Genomic DNA, 21,578 nt, shown 5'->3' on the forward strand with positions numbered 1-21,578 from the left:
CCTTCCATGCAAGATGGTTTCTCTATCTAGAGTAAAAGGCTGGTTTCTGTTTCTCTTTGAGCCCCCGGGGATGAGGCAGGAGAGCACCCTCTGGTCTCCAAAGGGCTGGGGAGAGATGGGCATGAGTGGAAGCCCTCACTAGCACGGATCAGCAGCCCATCATCCTGGCAGGCATGGAGCTCCGGGAATAGGGCCCAGGCCAGTGTGAACGCATGGCAGACTAGTTACCAAGAGCATTCGTGCCCTTCTGACATCTTTCCAGCCCTGTCCCCTCTGGGGACAGATTCCTGGTTCTAATATGGACGTCAAAGGCACATGTGGGTTCATTTTAGATAAACTGATTTTATTCTGTTGAAAGTGTCTCTTGTGTGAAATGAACACCTACACAGGCTGGCTTGGGGGAGGGAGAAGTGCACAGTCTTACGCCCCTGTAGGTCAGAGGGGGAGAGAGAATTCCTTAGCCCCGCTTCTCACTCCTTAATTGGCAAGAGAGGATGGCACAGAGCTCACTTCACCTTAGCCCACTCTGAGGGACAGAGGAACAGAAATGGTGGACGCTGAGGCAAAGGGGGGCACCTTGGGGTGATACATGGACTAGCGCTACCTTCAACTTTGAATAGAACCCGGGGATGCTCTGTCCTGGGCATGTCAGAGGCTGCAGGCTGAGGTGGTCCTCAAGGCCACAGGTCAGGAGCCAGGGTACTAGCCAGGGTCAGAGGTCAGGAGGTCTGCGGTTGCTCTCTGGGGTCAGGGGGCAGAGATGGGACTGTTCCTCGGGTTCAGAGGGCAGGGGGTGGGAAGACTGTTCTCTGGAGTCAGAGATCAGGACTTGGGAGTGGCCTTCAGCCTGCACCAAGCCCCAGGCTCCCAGGCTCTCTGAGTAGAGCTCCTGGTTCCGCTCCTTCCACCGCCGGAACTTCTCTCCAGTCAGCTCAGGGTCGCCTAGCACTTCCTCCAAGGCCTGCAGCTCCTGCAGCTTTGCCTGTGAAGAGGGTGGGGGCTAAGGGGTCATGATCACCCAGGGAGAAGGGCAGAGCCCAAGCCCAGAGCTAACTCTGGAGTCTGGTGCTTAGAACCCAGCACCTGGCCCGGTCTAGCACTGATCCTTAAATTCAGAGTCTGGCTCCGGGAACCTAGAACTTGGCCCAGCCCACAGCTGAGCCCAGAGCTCAAGGCCAGGAACCAGAGCCGAAAGCCCAGAGCCCAGTCCTTCACCACGCCCAGTGCCCTCCAGCTGACCTTGAGTGTGCTCTGTAGCGCGCGCACACGGTGCACTCGTTCATTGAGCTGGGGGTCTCGGTTGCGCCGCATAAAAGAGCTCCGCCATTGTTCATGAGTGAGAGGCTGGGGCTGGCCCAGGAGGGACACGCCACCCTGCCTCAGCCCCCACACCATTCCTTCCAGTGCCCCTTCACTGTTGTCTGTGGGAGGGGGGAGCAGATGAGGATGTGCCCATCCCAGCCCCCACCACCCCCACCCCACCATCCATCCCAGTTCCCAGCCCCAGCACAGCACCTGTTGGTGGGCCAAAGGAAGTCCGTGGGCCACCCTGCATGGGGGTGGCTGCAGGTAATGTGTCTCCATGGAGTGGACTCCAAGCTCGGGCTTGGCTGGGCTGTGGGCAGGGTAGAAGGAGAGAAGGGTGGCATTCCGACCCCCATGGTCTGCCATTTGCCCCCTACCAGTCTCCTACTCACCGAGCCCGAGCGGGACCCAGCCTCATCGTCAGGATCTTCTGCTTCTGTCTCACTGTAGCAGTCTGGGGGTGGGGGGACAGGAGCAGTTGGGGAGCCCACTCAGCATCACAGGGTTTCGGGAGGCCAGGGAGTGGGCTAGAGCATTAGAGTTCCCAGCCCCCATTCCAGGAAAGACAGAGGCTCAGCTGAGACCTGGTGAGACACCCACCTTCCTCGCGGGGCAGGGAGGCCCGGCCTGGAGACTGGTACTTGGAAATGCAGGTGATGAGATGGCGCACCCACCTGTGGAGGGGCAAATGGGTCTCAGGGAGCTGCCATTTACTATATGTCTGGGTTTTTCACCTATATCGTCTTCTGATTTAATCTCCAGAGCACTTCTGAGAGGTAGGAACCCTTTGTTTCATTTTATTTTATTTTATTTTAAGCAGGCTCCATGCCCAGTGTGGAGCCCAACACGGGGCTTGAACTCACGATCCTGAGATCAAGACCTGAGCTGAGATCAAAAGGCAGACACTTAGCCAACTGAGCCACGCAGTCACCCAGTCCAGCCACGCAGGAACTTTTATTAACCCATTTTATAGATGATGAAACTGAGGCTCAGAGAAGTGAATGCCTTGACTAGCTCCTATCTGAGAGCTGGGATTTGAATCCAGGTTTCCAAGCACCCAAGCACTCATGTGGAAGCTGGGAGGTCAGGGGGGTGGCACTCACATGCTCAGATCCTCCAGGGTATCAGCAGCAAAAATGAAGGGTTTGTACACGTCATGGGTGAGCTGGAACACACTGCCAGGGAGCACAGGGCCTGGGTCAGCCTGGCTGTGCCCATCCAGAACTGGACTGGGAATCCCAGCTACCTGCTGCCCCCGCTTCCCCGCCCTCCCTTTCTTGCCCGACCCCCCCAGCTTATCACAGTCCAGGACTTAACTACTTTTTCTTCTGATCCTGTCCACTTTCCAGACTGTAGTTGGAAACATTGATGAGGCCCTCAGCCTTCTCATCCTGGGGGGGATCATAGCGTGAGGGTCAGCTCGAAGGCCCAACACCCTCGAGGCCCAGTCAGGTTCTTGGAGCGGGGGAGGGGAGAGGGCGTGTTCTGGGCTCTCCAACCACAAATCTCCCCTTGCCTAGAGCTCAGGGCAGGAATTTGGGGTGGGGGCAGGGTTATGACCAAGGGGCACCTTTGAGACAGCAAAGGGGAACCAAAGATATCCAGGCAAACAGCCAGAGAGAAAAGACTGCTTATACATTTGTTCTGTCATTAGACACACACAAAGCTGCTTCATACCCCTGAGCTTTGCAAATGCTGCTCTCCGTTCCTGGTTTTTTTCTCCTTTCCATCCAACTAACCCCCAGGCGTTGATTTCTCAGGGGGCCTTCTCCACTCTTTAGGCTGGACTGTCTACCTCTGCTGGGCTGCTCCCCATCCCTGGGCTTTTCCTTCATCACGGCCTGTGTCCCCTGAACTGTCCTTGAGTGTGTGTACATCCTCCCCCCACCAGCCTAGAGGAGCAGGAACTGCCCAAGACTTCCCTGCGTCCCTAGTAGCCGGCTAAGAGCTGGGTGCACCGTAGGCACCTGAATGTTTGTTGAATGAATAAACAGTTGAACAAATGGCCCATCACTAGGACAGACAGAGTAACAGAAGAGGAAGGAGAGGTGGGCAGAATAAACGTGATTCTTTCTGCACTGCCCGCGATACCTTTCCCAGACTGCTTTTCCATACATATTCACTCATTTCTCTCCAAAAAGCATCCTCGTTTTACAGATAGGGCTCGGGGGGCAGGGGGGTCTGCGGCCTGCCTGTGACCACAGATGGAGTGGATGGTGGAATAAGGACAAGAACCACGGCTCTGACTCACTTGCTGACCTGTGTTGGGGTGGGGGGTGGCGCTCACCTGGGGCTGGCGGTACCAGTAGAGCGTGTGTCTCTTGAGCACGAACCAGCAGCGGCGCCAGCGCGGACCCATGAAGCCACCAGCCACCTTGCGCAGCAGGAGCCAGCCGTCACAGTCTGGCTGGCCCAGCTCCCGGCATGACACCCGCCGGCGACTCAGCCGCGTTGCCACACCTGCAGCACAGCACGGCCTGGGTGATCAGGGACCCGCAAGGCATCCTGGACCCCCAAACCTGCTCCCCACTCCCCCACCAGCGTTCCCCGGTGGTATTGCTGAACCCAGACTCTACGCCTGAAATGTTACAGGTGTCTCCCTGAGGTAGGGCTGACTCTTCCTGTTTTATTTATTTATGTATTTATTTATTTTTGAGAGAGTGCAAGTGGGGGAGGGGCAGAGAGGGAAGGGACAGAGGATCTGAGGCGGGCTGTGCGCTGACAGCAGTGAGCCCAATGCGGGGCTCGAACTCACAAACCACGAGATCATGACCTGAGCCGAAGTCGGCCACTCAACCGACCGAGCCACCAAGGTGCCCCCGACCCTTCCCATTTTAGAGACGAGGAGATGAAAAATCAGAGGACAAGCCATTGGCCCAAAGTCACGGAGCAGGTGAGAGGGCCAGGCTGGGAGCACAGGTCTGTCTGACCCCAGAAACAGCTGTTCAAGAGAAGCTGTGTGTGAAATGTGAGGGGTGGTCTTGCCAAGCACTGTAAACACTTCTAAGAGCTCATATCAGGGGACCTCCACCCAGTCAGGTACATCTTTTACCTTTTGACTTCTTCTGACGAGGGACAGGACTCTGAAAAGACCATAAGGGGTTAGAGAAGGATCTGGGGCCAGAGCCACACACCCCTCCTCGCTGAGCCCTCAGCTTACCTTGTCAGGGTGCTCCTGGGGTTCCCGAGTCATTGCTACCCCTGCTGGGAGTGTGGCTGGGGGTGCAGGGAAAATGGGTAGGGATTCAGGGTCAAGGGAGGTAGAGTCTGTCAGGGAGGAAGGAGAGAGAGGAGGGCCCGTGAGCCTAGCCCCAGGCTGGGCAGTAGGGTGAGGGTGTTGGAGTCTGGGGATCAGAGCCAGGCATCCCACATGCCTTGCCTGGGGCATCTACCACCTGGTGGGAGTTTGAAACTACCTGTCCAGGCAGCGCTGGGTCCAGGACTTGGGTTTGAAGTCAGGTCGAAGGCAAAGACGTCTTCGGGTGGGGCCCTGGGGAGAGCAACGGGAGATGAAAGGAGTGAGCCCGTGGCTCCCCCTCCTCCCCTTGCACCCGCAGCAGAGCCATTACCTGGGAGACTGTGGGGTGAGAGCCAGCGAGGAGATCGTCAGCTGTGGGGAGCCCAGGGCCCGAGGAGGGGTCTGGGGAACAACCAGAAATGGTGACAGAGCTGATGACGATGGGGGTCTGAAAGCAGTCTGTGGGCAGGGCTGAGGGACAGTTACCTGTGGGGGGGTCTTTGGTACTGGGACCTTCTTCAGCACTAAGCTGACCCCAGCTGGCTCTCGAAGCAGCTCCCTCACCACGTTCTTATGGGGCCAGCCCACCTGGGGGACAGGGCAGGGGGAAGGACAGGGACTCTGGGATGATGGAGCTGGCCAGGAAGCTCTGGAGTAAGCCAACAGCCCTCGCCCTTGGCCTCCTGCCACTCCTCCTCCAGGAGGCCTCCATCAGCCCCTATACCTTGCCTCTGCCAAGGCCACTCTGACCTGTGGGAGCTGGCTCACTTCACGGGAGGCAGCTCCCACAGCCCTGGTCTCCCCAAGGGACCCTCCCCACCCACCAGCCCTGGGCTCTACTCAGTAGCCCCTTCACCTCCCGCCGTGTGCCTCTCTTCCTCACTCACCACCACCTGCTCGTTGACCTGGACAATCTCGTCTCCAGGCAGGATCTGCAGCCGGGAGTCCGCAGGGACCTGGTATGGGGGGTGGGGCTCATAGGGTGTGCTTTCCATGGGCCTGAAGCCGGCTCAGCCGGAGGGTAAGACGGCAGCTGAGAAGAGCATGGGATTCTCACCTGAGTGGCCACGCGGGACACGAAGTGCAGGCAGTTACTGGTGGTGTGGATTTCCAGACCCTGCCAAAGCAGAGGCTGCAGTCATTGAGAGTATGAGGGAACTGGGATTCCTGGGTCGGGGGAAGGGGGGAGAGAGCTGGCCCCAGGTTGGCACTGCCCACCTCGCTGTGTGACCTAGGGCCTGCCACTCCTCTCTGGGCCCCTGCCTCCTCCTCCAGTAAGGGCCAGAGGGAAGCTGGTCCCCTGACTAACGAAGTAGGAGATTCTCAGCAGCCCTCCTGAAGGGACAAGCAGGGATGGGGCAGGGACAGGGCAGGGCTGGAGGCTCCTGTTTTCCTAACTAGTCAAAGATTAAGGCAGAAAAGTCCATGTCCTTTCCCCAGTCCCCTAACCTGCCAGGTCTGTGTCCAGGACTGGAATGTGTCACCTGAGACCATACCTAAAGCCCCTCAGGACTGGAGAGAGTGCTGAATGACAGTGTGTCCCCAGGAAAGTTCTCTGGGTCTTTTTTAACAGCTGTACAGAAAAGGCCTTCCAGCCATAACAGTACAGGTTCTGTGGGATGCTATAGCCAAATCCAAGGGGGCTGTGCTCACCAAAGGATCATCCAGCTGCACGCGCTCCAGCACAGCCGTCTGCTCTAGAAGCTCCTGGGGGCTGCAGCTCAGGATGGCATGGCAGATCTCTACCACATGGCTGCACTGGGGGAGGGGGAGCAGGATGTCTAGCTTGAGCCCCCATCCCACCGCCACCCCTACTCCCCACTCAACCCCACACTCACAATGCTCAGGACTTTGCTCTCCTTCTCAGCTGCCGGACTGTTCTGGAAGCAGAGAGGACAGTTTTCTCTGAGTCGGGGGCACTGCCTTCTCAGAGGACAGGGTGGGCTTCCCCAAAGTCCCTCCCTGCGTCCTGCATGCTGGTCTCCTCCCAGAACTACGGGGCCTCAGAGCTTTGGCTCCAAGGTCTTGTCCCCTGATGCCAGGCCCCAGAAGTCACCATACATGCCCTCCCCCACCCCACCCTCTCCTGAGAGTCAAACTTTCTGAGCTGCCCCTGCCAGCTAGGAGACCCCAGGCCCCCATTGCCCCCTACCCAGCGGCCAGGCCTCTCTTCTTCCTGCCTCTGCCTCTTCCCAACCCCCACAGCCGATCCTGTGCTGATTCACAGGTTATAAAAAGCTCTAGCCTGACTTGGTCCCTACAAACTGGGCCAAGCCTGGCCCCTGGTTCTTCTACCTCCTGCAAGGCCTGGCCCAGCTCCGCGCACAACTCCCCAATCTTCTGACAGGCCGAGAAGTCGTTTAAGCGAGAGAAGAGGTACCTGACGGGGGAAGTATGGAGCAGTGGTTAGGAGGCTGTGCTGACCGGTCAAGTCATGGAACCGCTCAGAGCCAACGACTCATTTGGGGATAGATAACGCTTACTCTGACGGTTTTGATGGGGGCAAAGAAGATGATGGATAAATCTAAAGAGCTTAGCACCAGACTTATTTGTCAAGTGCCTGATATGTCCCAAGCCCTGTTCTAGGAACATGATTACAGCAATAATGATATCACTTCAGCTGCTGTGAGGTGTCTGGAGCTCTAAGAACACCCAACAGGGAAGGCTTCCCAGAGGAGGTGACATTTGAACTGGGACCTGTGGGACAAGCAGCAGCATTGAAGACTGGAGAAGCTCTCTATGCAGTGCTATGACTGAGTGGGAACCCAGGCATCCCGGTGCCCCTGCACTGACCAAATAACCTCTTTGCCCTGCTCCACAATATCTGAACAAGAGCCAAGCTCTGTTCTCTCCCACGCCCCGGAGGAGGCCAGGGATGAGAAGGGTCCCTTCACCGTCAGCCCAACCAGGGTCCTGGGAGGAGCCCGAGGTACCTGTTGAGCCAGAAGAGGAGGGCACGGGCCTCATGCACCAGTTCCACAGCCGCGCTAAGGACATCAGCAGGGGGCTCAGCACAGCCTTCCAGGTGGCCTCCGACTAAGCTCTGGAAGGCCTGGGTCACCTCCAGCAATCCCTCCGTCAGGCTCTGCAGATTCTCTGTCTGTCGCCCAGAGCTCTGCGCCAGAGTAAAGGCAGATTATCTCCTGACAGTGGCCAGCCCCCCCATCAGCAACCCCCCAGGTGGATGGAAGCTGCAGCCAGTGTGGCCACCATTCACTCACCAAGGCCCGGAGCTGTTCCACCCCCTCCAGGATGAGCTCCTGGTGGCCCAGAGGCCATACGGTCAGAGCCTCAAGGCTTTGGGGACAGAGCTGGAGCAGGTACTTGCCAGGCAGCTCCCAGTCCTCAAAGCAATAGTCCTGCAGGGAGTCATCGAGGCCTGGAGGGAGAACAGGGGCCAGCATGGAGGGAGCCGGGAGTGCCAGGGCCTTTCAGGCCACTTTTTCACCCCCACAAAGCCCCTTTCCCTCCCATCTGTTCCTAGCATCAATCTGGGGACCCATTTCACAGAGGGAAACTCTGAGTTGCCCTCAGCTACTGAGTTGAGTAGAAGAGTAGAGGATAATGGCTCTCAAAGGGTCTCCAGAGCACCTCCAGTGACAGCCTCACTGGAGAACTTGTTAGAAATACACAAATTCTCGGGGCGCCTGGGTGGCTCAGTGGGTTAAGTGTCCAACTTTCGGTTTTGGCTCAGGTCAGGATCTTGCGGTTTGTGAATTCAAGCCCCGCATGGGGCTCGGCGCTGGCAGCGCGGAGCCTGCTTGGGATCCCCTTTCCCCTCTCTCTCTGCCCCTCCTCCACCTGCAGTGTCCCTGTTTCTCTCAAAAATAAATAAATGAACTTAAAAAAAAACCCCAAATTCTCAGCCCCACCCCCTGAATCAGAACTCCGAGTAGGCCCAGCATTTTGCATTTTAACCAAATCTCCAGGTGCTTTACTCAAGTCTGAGAACCATGGGGATGGTGATAAGAGCACAAGACCTTGGAGTCAGGGAGACCTGAGGGCTAGTACATGAGCAAGTAACTTAACTGCTCTATGCCTCAGTTTCCTCACCTGTGAAATGGCAATAATAAAAGCACCTACCTTCTAATCCTGTGGGTATTAAGTGACATGACTGAGATATGTCAAACACTTGGCCTATTCCCAGGTTCATGGTAGACAGTAACAGCCACCACAGTATTATCACCAGACTCTTTAGCCTGGTCTGCAAGGTCCTGTATGATCCGGGCACTAAGTCCCTGTAGTGTAACTCCTGAGATGCTCTTCTGCCTCAGGGTCCTCGCATGTCTTATTTCTTCTGCCCAGACTGTTCTAGCTCCCTCACTCCCCTTTTTAATTCAACTGCCTCCAGGAAGCCTTCCATGACTTCCCAGGGTAAGTCGGAGGGCTCTCCTGCTCCCTCTGCCCCTGTGCCTCCACTAACACCTGCACTGGAGCATCGACCTCTCCCACTTGGTCACCCCCTCAGGCTCTGGGCCATAACTAACTGTTCATCTCTAACTCCAGCCCATGTCTGGCACAACGCGGGCCTAAAATAGGGAAAACGTCTATTGAAGGCTTATTATGTGCTGAGCGAAATGTTAAGGGCTTTACACATATTAACACAATCGGTTCTCACTGAACATAGGAGTTAAAGATTATTGTTATCCCCATTTTATAGGTGGGAAAATTGATAAAAATAGAGATTAAGTAGCTTGCTCACTCTTTGAAGGAATTCCTTCCATTCCAAGTCAGGCTCCATCATTGGGGAATGTGAGTGTCACTGACAGCTCTCCTTCATCCCCTTGTGTGACATTAAGAACACTGGACTAAGAGTTCATGGACCTGTTACTCCATGAGCAGCTCTTTGCCACGTACAGTGACCCTGTTGTGCTGCCTTCCTCCCAAAAGGCTCCTACATTGAGCCACACATACGAGGCACCTGCCATGAATGTCTCGTTTTGTCTACTTCATGAGATCATTGTTGACTTTCTCATCATGTGGATAGAGAAACTGAGACCTCTGGTCACAGAGCTGGTGAGTGGAGGGGCGCGGCCTGGAACCCAGCCTGGGAGTCTGACTCCAGCCCCGAATCCCGCTTTTTAGGGGCTGGTGGCCCGGAGCCTGCCAGCAGCCTGCCAGCAGCGCACTCTGCTCCCATCAGGAGGGGGACTCCCCTCCCCTCTCCCAGCTGCACTCCTGGCCCGTTTCCCACCCACCGGGGCTCACTGCCTCTGGCCAGCATCTCCTCCCCTGAGGCTCCCAGGCTGGGGTTGTGCCAACCCCTTCAGTGTGACTGGGGCTTCTGCTTCTCTCCCTGGGCGCCTCAAGGTGAGAAGGGAAAGGACAGGAGGGCCGGCCATATTCCAAAGTCCGAGCAAGTCACTTCCTGGCTCAGTGCGTCAGTTTCCGCTTCTGGAAAATGGGTTTAATAACAGCCCACTGAGCCCTGGGGCGGAGGGGAGATGAAGGAGATTGAGTGGGCGTGGGCCACCCCCCTGTTTTCATTACACAACCACCGCCTCCCCACGGCCACCTTGGCAGCCCCTTGCGATGCTGGGGCGATGAGTGACCCCCTTCTGAGTTCTCGGAACCCCCGGGGTCATCTCGCCTATCCTGCCTAGCACAGTCCCGGGTGGGTAAAAGGCAGACACTCTATAAAAAATTGTTGACTAACCGACAGACCTGGAATGTCCTTTTCCCCTTTCCTCTCCCCGTCCCCGGGCCCCTCAAGCCCAACTCTGCCCAGGCCCCACCCACCTCTCAGCCAAGCTGCCACCTTCGCGGGGGTCCAGGTCGCCACTGGCTCCATGGCCGAGACCGGCCCGCTGGGATCCGCTCCCGCCCGGTCCCGCCCGCGCAGGAATTTCCGCTCCCGGAGTCTGGCCTGGGGAGAGGCGGGGGCCGGCCGGGGCGGGGCTCTGGGCGGAGCCACCAGCTTACCTGGGCCCACGTGGACGGCCAGGTGAGGCGCGGCAACAGCCATTGGCCCCCCCCCCCCCCCCCCCCCGGCCTGTCCGCCTCCTGCCCCGCCCTTCAGGCGTCCTTAGGCAGCGGGGCCGCCGGACCCGGAGGCGGTGTCACTGGTGACTCAGGCGACTTTAGAGCGCGCCTGGGATCCCGCCCCAAGCTGGATTGTCCTTTAGGTTCCGCAGGAACAAAACAAAACAAAACAAAACCAAACAAACACAAAACCGCATAAAGGTGAGCAGGAGCTCAGCAGCAAAGTACACAACTTCGAGAGCCAGAGCTCTGGCTGCAAATGCCAGCTGTGCGGCTAGTTAGCTATGTGCCCCTATCTACCATGTCAGTTTCTCTGTTAAATGGGTTGCGGTGCAGAGTACCTGCGTTATTAGCTCTCAAATTTCTCGAACAGGGATTTTTAGCACCCCCCGTTTCTGCACACAGACGCTTTTGGCTATGGACCCTTTCTCAGAATAGTGCTTTTGGAAGCATTAAAAAATGCTGGAGATTACAAGGAAGAGAATTATAACCAAAATATACTTAAAGACACAAATTTATGATTGGGGCGCCCGGCTGGCTCAGTCGGTAAAACATGCAACTCTTGATCTCCAGGCTGTGAGTTTGAGTCCCTTGTTGGGTGTAGAAATTACTTGAAAAAATAAAATCTTAACCGCCCCCCCCAACATTCATGATATAGTAATGGGTTTATTAGCATGAAATAACAAGACTGGAAGTTAAAGTTAAATTTTCCTTTTCTTTCATGCTTATTTTTATTTTTGAGAGAGAGAGGGAGGGAGGGGCAGAGAGAGGGGGGACAAAGGATCCAAAACAAGCTCTCTGCTGACAGCAGCAAGCCTGCTGTGGGGCTCTAACTCACGAACCATGAATTCATGTCCTGAGTCGAAGTTGGACACTCAACTGATTGAGCGACCCAGGTGCCCCTAAATTTTCCTTTTCTAATGATATCAGCTAAACTGTGGGGTGGTCTTTGACTCACCTTTTCACATGTATTTATCAGTTAACCACTAAATATAAGGAATCAGAAGAATAATGGAGAAGCCTGGGTTACTGGTGTGAGAACAAGTGGATTTACCATTTGGTCACTGACCTTCTACTGGGCTCAGAGGTGCCCAATCAATGGCAGCTATGTCGCAGGAGTGTCTGAAGGAGTGTGACTTAATGGTGGGCTAATAACTAACACAATTCTGAAACAGTTATGAGCATATATAATGTTGAGACACTTGCAATAACTATAATTTGAATGAAAAAAATCTGTGATTTAGAGGCGCCTGGGTGGCTCAGTCAGCTGAGCGTCTGACTTTGGCTCAGGTCATGACCTTATGGCTCATGAGTTCAAGCCCCACATCGGGCTCTGTGCTGACAGCTCAGGGCCTGGAGCCTGCTTTGGATTCTGTGTCTCCCTCTCTCTCTGCCCCTCCCTCTCTCAAAAATAAACATTAAAAAAATAAATAAATATTAAAAAATTTTTTGGGGGGGCGCCTGGGTGGCTCAGTCGGTTAAGCGGCCGACTTCGGCTCAGGTCATGATCTCGCGGTCCGTGAGTTCAAGCCCCGCGTCGGGCTCTGTGCTGACAGCTCAGAGCCTGGAGCCTGTTTCAGATTCTGTGTCTCCCTCTCTCTGACCTTCCCCCATTCATGCTCTGTCTCTCTCTGTCTCAAAAATAAATAAACGTTAAAAAAAAAAATTTTTTTTTTAAATAAATAAATTTTTTTAAAAATCTGTGATTTCAATTGGTGACAAAGCCACAGATACTGCTAATACTTCAATCCATATAGAAGGAAGTGGCAAATTTTGGTTACAGTTTAGTGAAAATATATCACTTTTTTTCCCATCCAAGTTTATCGGCCCTCTGTATTCTGAATCCCAGTTAAGAGCTTTTCTCTTAGAACAACAATCTGTGACATACGATTTGTAGCTATCACCACCACCACCACCATCCCAGGCCAGGAGACTCCCAGGACTTTGGAATCAGACAGAATCACTTCCATTTGCTGTGTGACTGTGCCCAATTTCAACACCTCTCTGAACTGTTCCTTCCTGTCTAAAACAGAGACACTTAGACCTTAGTGCTGTGAAGATTTCCTTGAAGTGTTTTGAAATCTGTCAAATGGGATGGATCTGAGCTATTATTATTGCTTTAGTTCTATGGAGAGGGGCCTGGGAAGGCTTCCCAGGGCCTGGCCCTCTGACTGTGTCACTTTGGAATCCCTACCAGTGCCCCAGTACCCAGCCTTCAAAGCCTGATATGATCTTGCCCCCAAATCCAAATTCTGCACTTGGCCTACGGATGGCCCATATAATGGGTGTGTTAGTTGCCATCATTTAATAATTTCACATACAAATTGAGTTCTCTGGAACTTGGCCCGCTCCCCTGGCTCCCTCCTACCATTACATGTGGCATCAAACAAGAATGCAGATTGTTATCTGCATCTTTCAGGGTCCTCGCAGGTACCTGCAGGCTTGACTCCCTCGCTGGTGAACCAGCAGGCTCCACTGTGCAACACAGCCCTCCCCTCTCTGGCTTTGTCCTTGGCCCCATTCATGCATCCTCATACCCTGAGCTGCATGTGTCCTTTCATCACTCCTCCGTTTTGCCCTCTTCCTTCAACAGCCTCCCTGCGGCGCTCTGGGGAAGCCCAGTAAACACATACCTGTCTCCACCACCCTGATTTCATCAAACACCTACCCTGAGCCAGCCTGAACACACAGTCCTGTAGGGGAGAAACAGACAGGAACTCACCACTCACATGCACCCCTAAAAGGATCGGGGGCCTGACGTCCACAACATTGCCTTTATTTTTAAAAAATATTTATTTATTTAAGAGGTCATGTCTACACCCGACGTGGGACTTGAGCTCACAACCCCAAGATCAAGAGTCGCATGCTCTTCCGACCGAGGCAGCCAGGCGCCCCACATAACCTTGCCTTTATTTTCTGCTCCTAGCACCTGGCAGGGCTAGGCAGCTAAGGGCAGAGTAAACGGTAGCTTCTATTTTAACGTTTATTTATTTTTGAGACAGACAGAGACAGAGCATGAACGGGGGAGGGGCAGAGAGAGAGAGGGAGACACAGAATCGGAAGCAGGCTCCAGGCTCTGAGCCATCAGCCCAGAGCCCGACGCGGGGCTCGAACTCACGGACCGGGAGATCGTGACCTGAGCTGAAGTCGGAGGCTTAACCGACTGAGCCACCCAGGCGCCCCAAGGTAGCTTCTATTTTAAAGGTAGTTTTCTGAGTTTATAAAAGTTCCTTCTGCATCTTTGTTGTAAAATATTCAAAGGTTAGCAGTAGGTCATTATATCTCTATTCTAGGCCCAAGTGGGGACCACTGTAAAGTTTCCATTCTCTGCATATGCAGGTACTCTGTATACTATTCTGAAAACATGTTGTTGTTGTTCATATTGTAAGATAACCAATACCAAATGAATTAATACATGTTAAGTGCTTATAATACTGCCTGGCACAGTCAGCTGTTTTTTAACATGCCATGGACAGCTCTCTTAATCAGTATATGCTAATCTCCTTTTATTATTGTCCCCAAGCCAAGAATAGGAAAGTCCCTGCGGGAACTTCATCTTGCAGAAAGAAGTGATATGTGCCCTCCCCCCCACCAAGGTAATGGGCGTTGATGTAACAGAAACCAAGTGAAAAGGCTCACCAATGTTCAGGGCGACCAGGGAGGGCTAATAAGGCACCCTGCCCCTCCTATGCTGAGGGCTGACTCGTGATATCCGACCATCTGAGGAGTAGGGATAGAGCCAGGACCCAGGCTGGGGAGACCCTCCCAGTACCTGGTCCAGGTCTAAGACTCCTGAGCGCTGCCAGGCAAGGCCTTTCCTGCCCTACCCAGCCTGGCCTCCCTGGTGAGTGGGGGAGGTGCTGCTCAGGCCTGATGCTGATCTCTCTTGACAGCTGCTCCTGAAGCTGGCAGGATGGGCAGGCGGGGGAAGGGACCAGATTTAAAGGTTCAGCTGCCCCGCCCCCTGCCAGACCTGGGAGGGCAGACGCTGGTGAGCATCCTCTGAGGTATGGCTCCCATGGATATGAGAGGTCAGACACCTCTATGCCCTGATTTCCACTCCTTGGTATTATGAACACCACTAATCCTCATTCCTGCTTCCACCCCACAGGCCGCCAAGGAAGACTAGTGGCACCCACCATGAGATTTCGACGCCTGACCCCTGGCTACTTCCGGGTGCTACAGGTAAGTACCTCTAACCTACGGCTTCAGCCACGGACCCCCTCTTTCCCCTACCATAGCTGGGCTAACACCCCCAGCATCCAGGCTGTCACGTTTCCTGCCGCCTGAGCGGCCAGGGCCCAGATGGGCAGTGAAGCGAGAGGGATTGGGGTGGAATCTCCCTGGGGCAGCAATGGCATCCATATCTCCTTCACCCAGCTGTACCCTCTCAGCTCCTTCCCACCCCCCCACCTTCCCAGAAGTCTCAACTGACCCCTCAGATGGACCCTCTGTGTACCTCCAGATGCAGATAGCTGGGGAGCTCAAAGCAGAGCCCCGGAGTCCACTGGCCGGGGTAGTGGCTACACTGCTGGCTGTCCTTGGACTGGGTGGCTCCTGCTATGCTGTCTGGAAGATGGTGGGGCAGCGGCGGCCACCACAGGCCTGATGATAAAGTAGGCAGCCTCACGCCCGGGTCCTGGGGGAGGTGACTCAGTGGGGGCTGCAATCTCGGGAGCCCACTTCTTTTCTGAGGGTCAGTCCCTGATCTTCCCTCTCCCCTTCACTGACCTGGGCTCCATCTTGGGGCTCCAGCTCAGATGCCAGGACCCCTGAGGGAAAGCAAGGCTGTAGGTTCCAAAGCCGGACCAGGTGGGGAATGGACACCCTCGGCCCTGTAAACAAGAGTAACAGAGAAACCCCTACAGGGCAGGAGTTTGGAGGAGTGGCCTGGAGGTTAGAGAGTCAGAGACAAGTCCTCTTCATCCAGTTCCTTTATTGGGGGTGAGGGCACCCAGAAGAGGCCGTCCACTCCCCAAACCCAGGGCCAAAATAGGTTGGCACAGTCTTTGCCAGCCTAGCCCTTGCACCACTGTCCATGGGCAGTTCCCCTGCCCTACATCCTCAGGCCATGTCAGGGAGATGTGTCCATCTCGGGGGCCTCAGTGGATATTTCAGTGGGCACGGCCAGGCGCTGGGGGGGCACATAAGAGCCCATACCCGCTGCCCTTTCGGCCTCCTCCTGACTGTAGGGCTCCACGCTCAGCTGCTTTAGCCTGGTTGAAAGAAGAGAGAGAGTTGGGAGCTGACCAGATGCAAGCCCTGTCTGCCCAGCACCCGACCACCAGTCCTCTCCTTACTCCTTCATACCTCTTCTTGTGGTCTTTGGATCGGAAGTGGGTCTTCAGGGTGGTGGAATCGACGAAGTACCTCCTGTAGGGATGGGAGGTGGGTAAGGAAGAGAGTGAGGTGATGGATCTCAGGTATGCCTATCTCCCTGACGCGGGGCTCTGAGCCTGAAGTGATGGGAGGTCAGCAGAACCCGCGCGTCCTGGGACCCGGACCTCACGCCCCCGTCCCGTCCCGCGTACCCTTCTCCTCCCCAGGCCAGGCCCGGCCGGGACTCACGCGCAGGCCAGACAGCGATGCAGGCCGCCCCCTGGCAGGTCGGGGTCGGGCTCGGAGCCCAGGTCTGGACGAGACCGTGCGGGAACCTGGGGCCGCAGCTCGCGGTGAATTTCGTCCAGGTCCGGCTGCCGCCGCTTCGCCTTCATCTGGCGGGCCAGGGAGTGGGCTCGGTGAGCACCCGTCCGACGGGAGCGACCCATGGCCAGTGACGGCGGGGCCAGGGGGCCCAGAGCCGGGTCAGGGGCACATGTGCGGGCGCTTCCGGATTGCTGGATGACGTCAAGGACGCCCGGGGGCGGAGCAGGTTCGTCCAGACTGCCTCAGATGACGTCACTCGCGCAGGCCGCTCCTTGAGCGCCCCCAGGCGGCGGTCGACGTCAGAGACGGAGCGCCGGGCGGGGCTCAAAGCTGCGGCTTCCGCCCAGGGCGAGGCTTTGGCCGGGGAGCGGCTGGGTGGTGCGGGCCCCCGGGGGATTCCGCCCCCTGACCTCCGGTCCCTTCTGGCCCGACCTGTCTCTACTCCATCCCTTGGCACTATCACCCCACCCCATGCTTATTCCCAGATCTTAGACTCCACGGTCAGCGGGGGGAGGAAATATGCCTTGAGCATCTCTGGGAGGCACTGAAAAATGTCTGTGATGTGAATAAATGAATTAATGAGTGCGAGTGAGTAAGTTTGGGATCTGGCCCCCACAGGGACTCCTGAGATACCTCCAGTTCCTGACAAAGCGCTCACCACTTCTCACCGTTCCCCAGTTATTCCCTTGGGTCTCCGTCCTTCGTGCACCCCCTGTCAAATCCGTGAGCAAGGAGGGTTCTGCTCAGGCATCTCCTCAGACTGCACGGGGTCAGCAACTCTCACAAGAAGTGGAAGGGCTGGCAGAAGCACCTCTCATCTTTGCCCCCTTTCTCTGAGCCCTGGACTCCCTGGTGTGGGCTGGCAGCAAAGGCAGAGATAACAGCCTAGGTATTTTGTGCTCAGAGTGGGGAGAAGGCCAGAGAGCCTTTCTCCGTTCATTGGAGCCTGGTGCCTTCCTGGCTGACCAGAGGAGCTCAGCAATAATTCAGGGGCTCCAGCTCTTTGGAACCTGTTGCCAGGAAACAGGGAGACATGCACGTGCATCCCTGGGGAGAGGAATCGGTTTCCAGCCCAGACAAAGCAGAGAAATGTAAGCCCAGGGTGCCAGCCAGGGGCTTTGAGACCTCCCCACTCCAGTTCACAGTTGAGTGGGGACATAGGGCAGGCCCTGCTGAAGGCACAACTGGTATGGCTACAGTCACAGGGGCACCAGTGTGGGTCTTGGGCCCAAGGACTTTATAAATGGACTTTGTGAATGCAAGCAGATTTTTTTTGGAGCCATTCCAAGAGATCAAATTCAAGTACCCGTAGGGCCAGGAAGCGGGCCTCCGTGGAGAGAGATGTCTCCATTATTCTTGGCCAATATGGGTCAAGACGAGGGGCTGAGGCCACAGAAGCCAGCTCTGTCCTGTCTCCACCCCAGACTCCTCTGGATCAGCTCACCTGCCTGACAGTGTGCCAGCTGGGGAGGCTGGTGCATCTTTAATGAAGTCACCTGATCCCTGGGACAGGCTCTTGGCCTCACCAAGTTCCTGGAGCCAGACCCGCTGGGTGCCCACTGAGTCACTGCCTTCCTGAGCTTGGGTGCCAGGCCTGTTTTCCCTGCAGCCATGAACCAGGCCTTCTGGAAAACCTACAAGTCCAAAGTGTTACAGACCCTCAGTGGGGAATCTGAGGAAGACCTGGCAGAGGAGGTGGGTACCATCCATGTTTGCTGGGTGGGTCATGGGCAGAGAGAGCAGGAGTGAGATACAATGAAGAGCAAGGGACAGGCTCTGTGAGGGGAGGCACATTTGTGCAGAAACAATTGGCACACTCAAGGATGACAAATGGCCTGGTGCCGAAAGCCAGGATATTTCAGGAAACTGAGGAAGAAGATTGGGGGGCCACGGGAAAAATGGTCATTGTCTCCCACGATGGACTCCATCTCCAAAGATGGCAGCCAAGGGCTGCCACATGGAAGAGACCAGGGGGCAGTAGCCACATGGGGCACATGCAGCTTGACACAACTTCCTAATGGGCAGAGCTAAGCAGAATTGGGATGGCTTGCCTGGAGAGGAAGTGAGAATATGGTCCTAGAAGTCGTGCTTGCCCTTAGAGGGTCACTGTTGCAGCATCAGATCAGAGCCAGACTTGGAGCATGTTTATTCTGACATTTAAAAAAAATCAAAAAGGCTCTGACACTGGGAACGGTCTTACATCTAGAGGCTGTAATAAGTAGCAGTTCGTGCAAACAGATGTGGCAGGGGCAGGAACTAGTTCTATAGGGTGTGTGTGTGTGTGTGTGTGTGTGTGTGTGTGTGCATCTCCATCTTTGTGTCTGTGGATGGGTGGAGAGGTTTAGTGTGCTGTAGATGGGCCTCTGTGCCGCTGCCTGCATTTCTGTAAGTTCACAGGTGTGAATGGTATAACAGTGTACGTGTCCTTGTATAGGTGCCTCACAGCACGTACAGCTATGTACAGGCGAAGAGGCATAGCCCTGTGGAGGCATGCTCATGTACAGGTGTGTGTCTACATCAGCATGCATGCCGTTGTCCACACATTTTTGGGTGTGTGTGGATACGTCCATGGGTGGGCAGGTATGTGGGCTCGAGGGTGTCTGCAGGGATTTCCTATACAGGTAAGGTGTGTGGCTGGTGACTTTGTGTAGAGGTACACTTGTATGTATTTATGGAGGGCGTGAGGGGACCAGATGGGTGTTTAGTTGTGGGGTTTGGGGTGCCGGGGTGTGCGTACCAGGCTAGCAGCGGGGGAGGGAAGTCCCATTCCTCTGGGACCTCTCTCATGCTGGGAGGGGTCTTGTGTCCCAGAGAGGGAACCCAGCGTTAGTGGACTCTGAGCCGGCAGAACCTACCGAAGAGGCTTTCCATCCCATGTCCCAGTTGGCCCGCCGGGTGAGTTCTTCCTTCTTTACCCCAGCCCGGGGGAGTCTGGAGGAGGCTGCTGTGGAATCCTGGGAGGTGGTGCTATGACCCTTCCCTGACTCCCAGCCCCTTCCTCCTAGGTTCAGGGGGTCGGGGTGAAAGGTTGGCTGACAATGTCGTCTCTGTTTAACAAAGAAGATGAGGACAAGCTGCTGCCACCGGAGCCCTGTGCCGACCAGTACGTGTGTGTTGGTGGGGGCTGGGATGGGCCTGGGGTCTCCCTTCTCCCACGTCCTTTCCTTCTGGTCTATTTGTCTTTCTGACCAAGGAGGGAGGGGGAGAGGCAGCCACGGGCTGTTTCAGTTTCTCTCAGCAGGAAAGAGGCCAAATCATCATATCTGGAGATTAGGTTAGATCTCAGGAGGACTTTAAGGGCTGTTGGGATTAAGGTGCTAGGAGGTATTTTAGGCTCTTTTTCCCCATCCACATGGGAGGGGTCATCTCCCTACAATCAGGGAACAGAAGACAGAAACTTTAGGCGCTTGGAACTGAGGGTGGTCCAGATCAGTGGTTCCCAATACCCTCATCCTCCTAGGGAATTTCTGCCAGACCCTCCTTCAAAGATTCTGATTCAGCAGATGCAGGATGAGGCCTGGGGTCTATATTTGCAGCCAGGCTCCTGAAGACCTGAGGCAGGCTAGTCTAGGGACCGCTGTCTTGCTGGGGATTAGGGGATGGTACCCGGGCCAGCTCCTTTCTCCTAGCTCTATTTTGGCACACACTGCCTCCCTGCCCTTTCCTTCAGCCCAGTCCTGCCTCCTTCCTCTGACATTCTCTTATTCCTTTCTCCCTTCCAGTCCCCCTGACCCACCCATCTCTCCAGCTCCGGGGTTTCCTTTCTGTCCCCTGGCGCTCATCTCTTGTCCCTCCCAGAGCTCCAAGGACCCTTCCTTAGCCCTGAGGCTCCCACCTCAAGCCTCATCACCGTTCCTTGACTGCCCTTCCCCTCCATGCCACCTCCCCAGTCCTCCTCCCGGCTAAGCCTCTGATCTAGGCGTTTCTCATTCCTCTGGGTCTCCTCACCTGTCCTTCTCTCCAGGGTTCCCTCATTTTCCTAGTCCCCCTTTCCCTCCACCCCAGAACATTGCCCCTGCCCCCGCCCCCGCCCTGCCTCTTTCCCCAGCGCTGCAACCCCGGCTTCAAAGACCCTTTCTCGAAGAGTCTGACCTCGCCCCTTCCCCCGGATGGGGACCTGCGCGGGGGTCTCACTCCTCCCGCTAGCACCGCTGGGCCCCGCCACTCTCTCCGGTCCCCTCCCACAGCTTTCCGGACCCGGCGCCTCAGGCTTCCCTTCTCCGGCCTTGCCCCTCTCCCCCGAGTTCCTTCCCTAAACCCCCGACCCCTACTCTCTCCCCAGGGATCTTGGTCTCGGCCCCCTCTTCTCAGACCCCTCCCCTAATCCCCTGACCCTGTCCCACTCCGGCCTCCTTTCCCAGTGCCTCTGAACCCTCCCCTGGCCTCCAGGTCCTGACCTGCGTCCAGTCTCCCGGCACGTCCCCCCCCCCCCCCCCGTCATCTGACCTCACCCTGGCTTCCCCGGCCCCACTCTTAGCGTCTGCACCCCGTCTCCCCTCTTCGTCCTCTCCTCCCGCCTCTCGGCTGGCCCCTGACCCGTCCCTCTCCCGCAGCCCGCTGGCGGCGAAGTCCCCCTCGCAGGCGGTGGCCGCGGCGGAGGCGGAGCCGCGAGGGTCCGGATTCTGGGACACGTTCGCCAGCAGGTGGCAGCAGCAGCAGGCGGCCGCGGCGTCAATACTGCGCGGCGCCGAACCCACCCGGGAGCGGGACCCCGAAGCCGGGGACGAGGCCGCGGAGGAGGCCGCCGAGCGCCCGGAGCCTGGGGAGGCCGACACCGTGGCCGGCTTCAAATGGGGCTTCCTCACCCACAAACTGGCCGAGATGAGGGTGAAGGCTGCGCCCAAGGGTGACTAGCCGGCCGGTCCAACAAGGCGCCCGCTCTTCCCCTCGCCCCCTCCCCCCCCATAAAAGCCCTGACCCTGACCCGACACCCTGTGTGACCGCGTGCTTTTGTCCGGACCTCAGGGATGACTGCTTCTGGGTGGGCAACCTCAAGGCGGGGTCCAGCTCAAAGCGTCCTCCCCCTCTCCCCCCAAAAACGTACAGGGAGAAAATGACCAGCCAGTCCTGGTTTCAGGAAAGGTTGTGTCCCATTTAGACTACAACTTTCCAGGAAGCTTTGGAGCCCCAGAGGACAGGGCCCGTCGCCCTGTTCAGCCTCTTTTCATTCGACAAACGTTGCCTGTGGCCCTTTTATGTGCACAGTCCCTGTACTCGGGTAAGGAAGGTCAGAGACAAAGGAAAGAACTCAAACTACCAGCGGGTCCCACACAAAGTGACAAGTTGAGGCATAAAAATAAGGCTGTACTTGGGAGCTCGGAGGAGATGAGGCCGATTGGGAAATTCAGGAATTTCTGAGGGAGAATGAATATATGTAATCTTAGAAGGATGAGTGGAAAAAAAGGGG

General features: G+C 56.1%; 4 protein-coding genes across 4 annotated transcripts; 2 read left to right on the forward strand and 2 right to left on the reverse strand.

Moving 5' to 3' along the window:
* Positions 1-358: 358 nt before the first annotated feature.
* Positions 359-10,508, reverse strand: CNKSR1 (connector enhancer of kinase suppressor of Ras 1). Its single transcript, XM_047082375.1, has 21 exons — positions 10,283-10,508; positions 7,765-7,922; positions 7,477-7,658; positions 6,839-6,923; positions 6,382-6,423; positions 6,197-6,301; positions 5,601-5,660; positions 5,431-5,499; positions 5,030-5,131; positions 4,875-4,945; positions 4,722-4,795; positions 4,466-4,572; positions 4,358-4,388; positions 3,593-3,765; positions 2,623-2,696; positions 2,409-2,480; positions 1,906-1,979; positions 1,698-1,759; positions 1,516-1,615; positions 1,240-1,421; positions 359-982 (listed from the first exon to the last, which is right to left on the reverse strand). Exons 1-21 carry the CDS (start codon positions 10,506-10,508, stop codon positions 713-715), a joined length of 2,319 nt encoding a protein of 772 aa, XP_046938331.1. The 3' UTR covers positions 359-712.
* Positions 10,509-14,665: 4,157 nt separating this feature from the next.
* ZNF593OS (ZNF593 opposite strand) lies at positions 14,666-15,181 on the forward strand. The gene is made up of 2 exons (XM_047082376.1): positions 14,666-14,710; positions 14,991-15,181. Exons 1-2 carry the CDS (start codon positions 14,666-14,668, stop codon positions 15,132-15,134), a joined length of 189 nt encoding a protein of 62 aa, XP_046938332.1. The 3' UTR covers positions 15,135-15,181.
* A 265-nt stretch (positions 15,182-15,446) lies between these two features.
* ZNF593 (zinc finger protein 593) lies at positions 15,447-16,364 on the reverse strand. Its single transcript, XM_047084279.1, has 3 exons — positions 16,094-16,364; positions 15,836-15,898; positions 15,447-15,741 (listed from the first exon to the last, which is right to left on the reverse strand). Exons 1-3 carry the CDS (start codon positions 16,291-16,293, stop codon positions 15,600-15,602), a joined length of 405 nt encoding a protein of 134 aa, XP_046940235.1. The 5' UTR covers positions 16,294-16,364; the 3' UTR covers positions 15,447-15,599.
* Positions 16,365-17,782: 1,418 nt separating this feature from the next.
* On the forward strand, positions 17,783-21,025 carry CUNH1orf232 (chromosome unknown C1orf232 homolog). Its single transcript, XM_047083517.1, has 4 exons — positions 17,783-17,866; positions 18,983-19,066; positions 19,177-19,274; positions 20,725-21,025. Exons 1-4 carry the CDS (start codon positions 17,783-17,785, stop codon positions 21,023-21,025), a joined length of 567 nt encoding a protein of 188 aa, XP_046939473.1.
* Positions 21,026-21,578: the final 553 nt, after the last annotated feature.

Source organism: Lynx rufus, unplaced genomic scaffold (genome assembly GCF_022079265.1).
Source record: "Lynx rufus isolate CCGP_SWC_20201006 ecotype Redwood Valley unplaced genomic scaffold, mLynRuf1.p SCAF_2, whole genome shotgun sequence".
NCBI classification, from domain to species: Eukaryota; Metazoa; Chordata; class Mammalia; order Carnivora; family Felidae; genus Lynx; species Lynx rufus.